General features: G+C 39.3%; 1 protein-coding gene across 1 annotated transcript in view; it reads left to right on the top strand.

Moving 5' to 3' along the window:
- Nucleotides 1–2,821, top strand: part of LOC115232316 — a gene marked incomplete at its 5' end in the record, with an annotated part of 3,838 nt that extends 1,017 nt beyond the window's left edge. The window contains 2 exons of the mRNA XM_029802137.2: nt 869–1,239; nt 2,762–2,821. Coding sequence (XP_029657997.1) covers nt 869–1,239; nt 2,762–2,782 — 392 coding nt within the window. The remainder of the gene's footprint in view (nt 1–868; nt 1,240–2,761) is intronic.
- Nucleotides 2,822–5,000: the final 2,179 nt, after the last annotated feature.

The raw sequence follows: 5,000 nt of genomic DNA, 5'->3' as shown, positions 1-5,000 counted from the left end.
TATCAAACTCTACAACAAGGCTTTAATGATTTGAGGCTAGCTTAGTCTCAAGTCGTTAAATCTGTCTAAACTATGAAAAAATAAGTTTCATGGTCGCAGCAATAAGATTGCAGCAGTCGCTACACTATTAACGCTGTGGCCTCTACACAGAATAATCTCTACGGAGAGGATTAAAAAATACTGCCTACTAATAGAGAATTAGCTTTATCAAGCTAAGCCTACACGAAGAGAGAGTGAAAGAAAGTTGGGGCGAAAGAGTACAATAGGGGTCGCAACCACCCCCTGCCGGAGCATCGTGGAGCTTTTAGGCGTTTTCACTCAATAAACACACACAACGCCCGGTCTGGGAATCGAAACCGCGATCCTTCAACCGCGAGTCTGCTGCCCTAACTACTGTGCCATTGCGCTTCCACTATAGTTTGAATTAACAACAAAATATATATCTCTACTACTAGTATTGCCGATTCTCCTGGGGTTCTTAGTGTTTACCAGCTGTAAAACTAGGATCAGACACTCAGAGAATGGTGAAAGACCTGTTTTGGTAAAACGTTTAAGAGTCAACTTCTAGAAAACTAATAATGATGGCGTGTGACTTTTTAATAATTTAAGATGACTGACAACGGAGAGTTTATGGCGTGAAGCAAATCAGTTTGTAAATAAAGCTGTTGATCTAATATTACTTCCTGTTGTGTCTGGGGAGAGTAATTTTCTTTTCGTGCCTTTTTGTGACCCCGGACACAACGGAATATGCTTCAACACACGAACTCATATAAAGAATCTTACAAACCAAATCCAAAAACGAAAAATAATATTACTTTATTACGTTGATTTCTCTTTTTTTTTTTTTCCTTTTTTTCTTTCTTTTTAGAAAAACGAAAACGGAGCAGTCTGGCACTAAAAGCTCTTAGTGAATTTGCATCGTTAGCAATGGTTAGCACCGTCGGAAGCTTACCAAATTTGGCATCAAAGTCTGAGTTTTCGTCCGATTCTTCTTCTTCCGATGATGACGATGATTCAAGTGACCAACACAAAGGAATCGATAGAAGTGTTTCCACTGACAGTGCCTTCTCGCAGACTGACAGTCTTTTCTCAACGGTTTCTTACCAATCCGACACACCAAATAACAATATCAGGAACAACTTAAGCTACTCTCACCAAACTCTGGGAGATTCTTCTTCCTTACCAACTTACGAAGATGCTATGACATCGGTTTATAAATCAGATGATATCCAATCAAAGGTTTGTTCCCATTTCACTGTTGAAGTAACTGTTAATTAGTAGTCAATTGTGAAATGTTGAGATAGGCGCAGGAGTGGCTGTGTGGTAAGTAGCTTGCTTACCAACCACATGGTCCCGGGTTCAATCCCACTGCGTGGAACCTTGGGCAAGTGTCTTCTACTATAGCCTCGGGCCGACCAAAGCCTTGTGAGTGGATTTGGTAGACGGAAACTGAAAGAAGCTCGTCGTATGTGTGTGTGTGTGTGTGCGTGTGTATGTGTGTGTATGTATGTATGTATGTATGTATGTGTTTGTCCCTCCAACATCACTTGACAACTGATGTTGGTGTGTTTACGTCCCCGTAAATTAGCGGTTCGGCAAAAGAGACCGATAGAATAAGTACTAGGCTTACAAAGAATAAGTCCTAGTACCTATTGACTCGACTAAAGGTGGTGCTCCAGCATGGCCACAGTCAAATGGCTGAAACAAGTAAAAGAGTAAAAGAGTACAGGAAACTAAACAACAACAACAACAACAACAAATTCTTATGCTAAATCAAAATTAAGACCATTTTAGTATACCGTACTTTCCGGCAAACAAGTCAAAGTTTTCAAAGTTTGTAGTAAAAAAAAAAACCCGTAGGTCGGCTAAAACACCAAGACGACTTTGAAGGACGAAAGCTTCCATATGAAATTCGGCAGGATTTGTGAAGATAGTGACAATGTTTGAATGTTTACACTTCATGCTTAAACAATGTACTACATCAACTTGTGTGCCGGAAAATACGGTAAATGATAGCTTGTTTTGTGTTATTGAGAATCCTATTGCAATCAACAAATATTCTGAAATTAAAATAAACTAAATACTTTGTTTGTGGAGACGCGTGGCTTAGTGGTTAGGGTGTTGGACTCATGATCGTAATGTTGTGGTTTCGATTCTTGGACCGGACGATGCGTTGTTTTCTTGAGCAAAACACTTCATTTTCACGTTGTTCCAGTCCACTCAGCTGGCAAAAATGAGTAATCCAGCGACGGACCGGCGTCCCGTCCAGGTGGGGGAATTTCTAAGCCACTGAAACCGGGAAACCGGCCCTTATGAGCCTGGCATGGCTCGAGAAGGAACATTTTGTTTTTTTTAATACTTTGTATGACTAAGAAATCTTGGCAAGTTTTCTTTTCAAACGGGAACACTTTTCATACCTGTAGAACTGCGGTGACTGACTCTCCCCTCGATGTTCCCTACTCATAGACAGGTAGAACACACAGTAGAGTAGTGATGATTTAAAAAACTGTGGTGACTGTGGTGACTCTCCCCTCGATGTTCCCTACTCATAGACAGGTAGAACACACAGTAGAGTAGTGATGATTTAAAAAACTGTGGTGACTGTGTGACTCTCCCCTCGATGTTCCCTACTCATAGACAGGTAGAACACACAGTAGAGTAGTGATGATTTATCTACTTTCGTTTTCTAAAACTTCCTGTGAATCTGAAAATCATACGTTTTGTCTCAATAAACATATCTTTTTTGTTTCCTTCATTACAGAATCAACATACCAAATTATAGACATGGCGTATGTCATTTCTTCATTTCTTCTCTTGTTTTAAAAAAAAAATGCACAAGAAATCCTGGACTTTAAAAGCTGTGAAGTTTAGATATAAATGACGAAACACAAAGCGGTGGTGTTCAGTTTTTTATTAACGCGTTACATTTTTTTAGTATTCTGAACTGTTTAATTAAATTTGCAATTTCTAAATTACTATGTCTGTCAGAGAATCTAACACAAACTTTATTTTAAAGAATGTTTATAAAATTGTTGACAAAAACTATTGGCTCATTTCTTAATTTTTTTTTTTTTTACAATTCGGATTATTTACGAGGATATGCTGGAAGGTTTCTGGCTTTAAGGGAATTGCGAAAGGCCTGGTTGGAGGCCCGAGTTCTTTTAAATGGCTTAGAAAATCTGAAGGACCACTGCAATAAGTGTGCGTATCTGGGAGGGGAATATGTTGAATAAAATCATAATTAACTGATCCTCCTGTATTTTCTTTTATTCAAAGCTAGGAACTTTTCAGCATTCCCTCGTATTTTATTGGTGAGTTAGTGAAGGAAGGGTAGCACTCTAAATGCTTTCAGGACCGTTCCAGTCTAATGTGAAGAAGAATGCACTTCTCCTTAAATCGAAGACCTAGACTGAAGTACATACAACAGAGTACCTTCCTTTAAAGATTGCAAACAGCCAAATAGTGTATAAAACCAAGTAACTGATTAAGTGTACCATCCATGAATAGGAAAGATGCCTCCAACGGACATCCAGGAATTTCTCGTCAACCAAATATTGCTCACAACGTTCACAACAAAATTCCGACCCCTATCGTATTTAGAGGTTACCAAATACGATAGGGGTCTGATGAAGGCTTGAACACAGAACGATTGAAATGCTGTTTCTATAACAACTAAGATGAGGACATTAGTTGGAATGTATATGTGTATAATAGTCCTTTCTATTGGGTTGTCCGGAAAGTTCGTGCCGATTTTCTAAGGAAAGAAGAAGGTCAATAAATACTTGCCATTACATTTTTAATCAACCAAATATGAACCATTTTGTTGCACAATGCGTCTCCATCTTTCCTTTAACTTGAAAATACCCTCTTCCCAGAATTGAGGTGGTTTCATGGCAAGGAATTCATCAAGGTATCTTTTTATGTCATCCAAGGAATTGAAATTTTTACCATTAAGACTATTCTGCAGAGACCTGAATAAGTGGAAATCCGAAGGAGCAATATCTGGTGAATATGGAGGATGGGGTAACACATCCCAGCCAAGCTGCAGCAATTTTTGTCTGGTTCCCAAAGCATCAAGTGCCGAAAATGAACTTTCTTATCTTCCATTTTAAAGGGTTACAAAATTAACACAGGTTAGAGGAACATCAACCTTCTTCGACGAAAAGATAGCTTAAACTGTGCTCTAAATGGAGGTGTAGTCAAATCCTATTTTATGGACTCAACCATGTTCTAAAATAAGTCGAAATGTAAGCTACTATAAATCGGCACGAACTTTCCGGACAACCCAATATTATAGGCAGAAGGCCTGAAATTGGCGGGTACGGGTATTAGACGATTATATCGCGGCGAGCTGGCAGAAACGTTAGCACGCCGGGCGAAATGCGTACTGAGTTCAAATTCCACCGAGGTCAACTTTGCCTTTCATCCTTTCGGGGTCGATAAATGAAGTAGCAGTTACGCACTGGGATCGATGTAATCGACTTAATCCGTTTGTCTGTCCTTGTTTGTCCTCTCTGTGTTTAGCCCCTTGTGGGTAGTAAAGAAATAGATTATATCGACCCCAGTGCTCAACTGAAACTTATTTTATCGACCCCTGAAAGGATGAAAGGCAAAGTCGACCCCGGTAGAGTTTGAACTCAGAGCATAGAGACGGAGGAAATTTCCGCTAAGCATTTTGCCCAGCGTATATAATTTCTCATCTCAGAAATTTAAACAAATGAAACCTGAAGCACATACCTCATTTGGTAGGATTTGTAGACGTGGACGTGTGGTTTTCGTCGATTATGAAAAACTGCGATGTTTATGTACTTGTTCAATGATACTCAAGAGGATAGCGGAGTGTAAAATGCCTGGAATGATATATCAGATTTCTGTGTCAATAAACCGACAAGTATTTATCTCTGCACTACTTCGCCCGACAAACATTATCAAAAATACTGTTGAGACCAACTCTTATCATCAACAACGGCACAATTTTCCCGACTACTTCTAACAACTCC

This window comes from Octopus sinensis, unplaced genomic scaffold, assembly GCF_006345805.1.
Source record: "Octopus sinensis unplaced genomic scaffold, ASM634580v1 Contig20343, whole genome shotgun sequence".
NCBI classification, from domain to species: Eukaryota; Metazoa; Mollusca; class Cephalopoda; order Octopoda; family Octopodidae; genus Octopus; species Octopus sinensis.
Note: the sequence above shows the minus strand (reverse complement) of the source record. Positions and strands in the feature narration are given on the sequence as shown.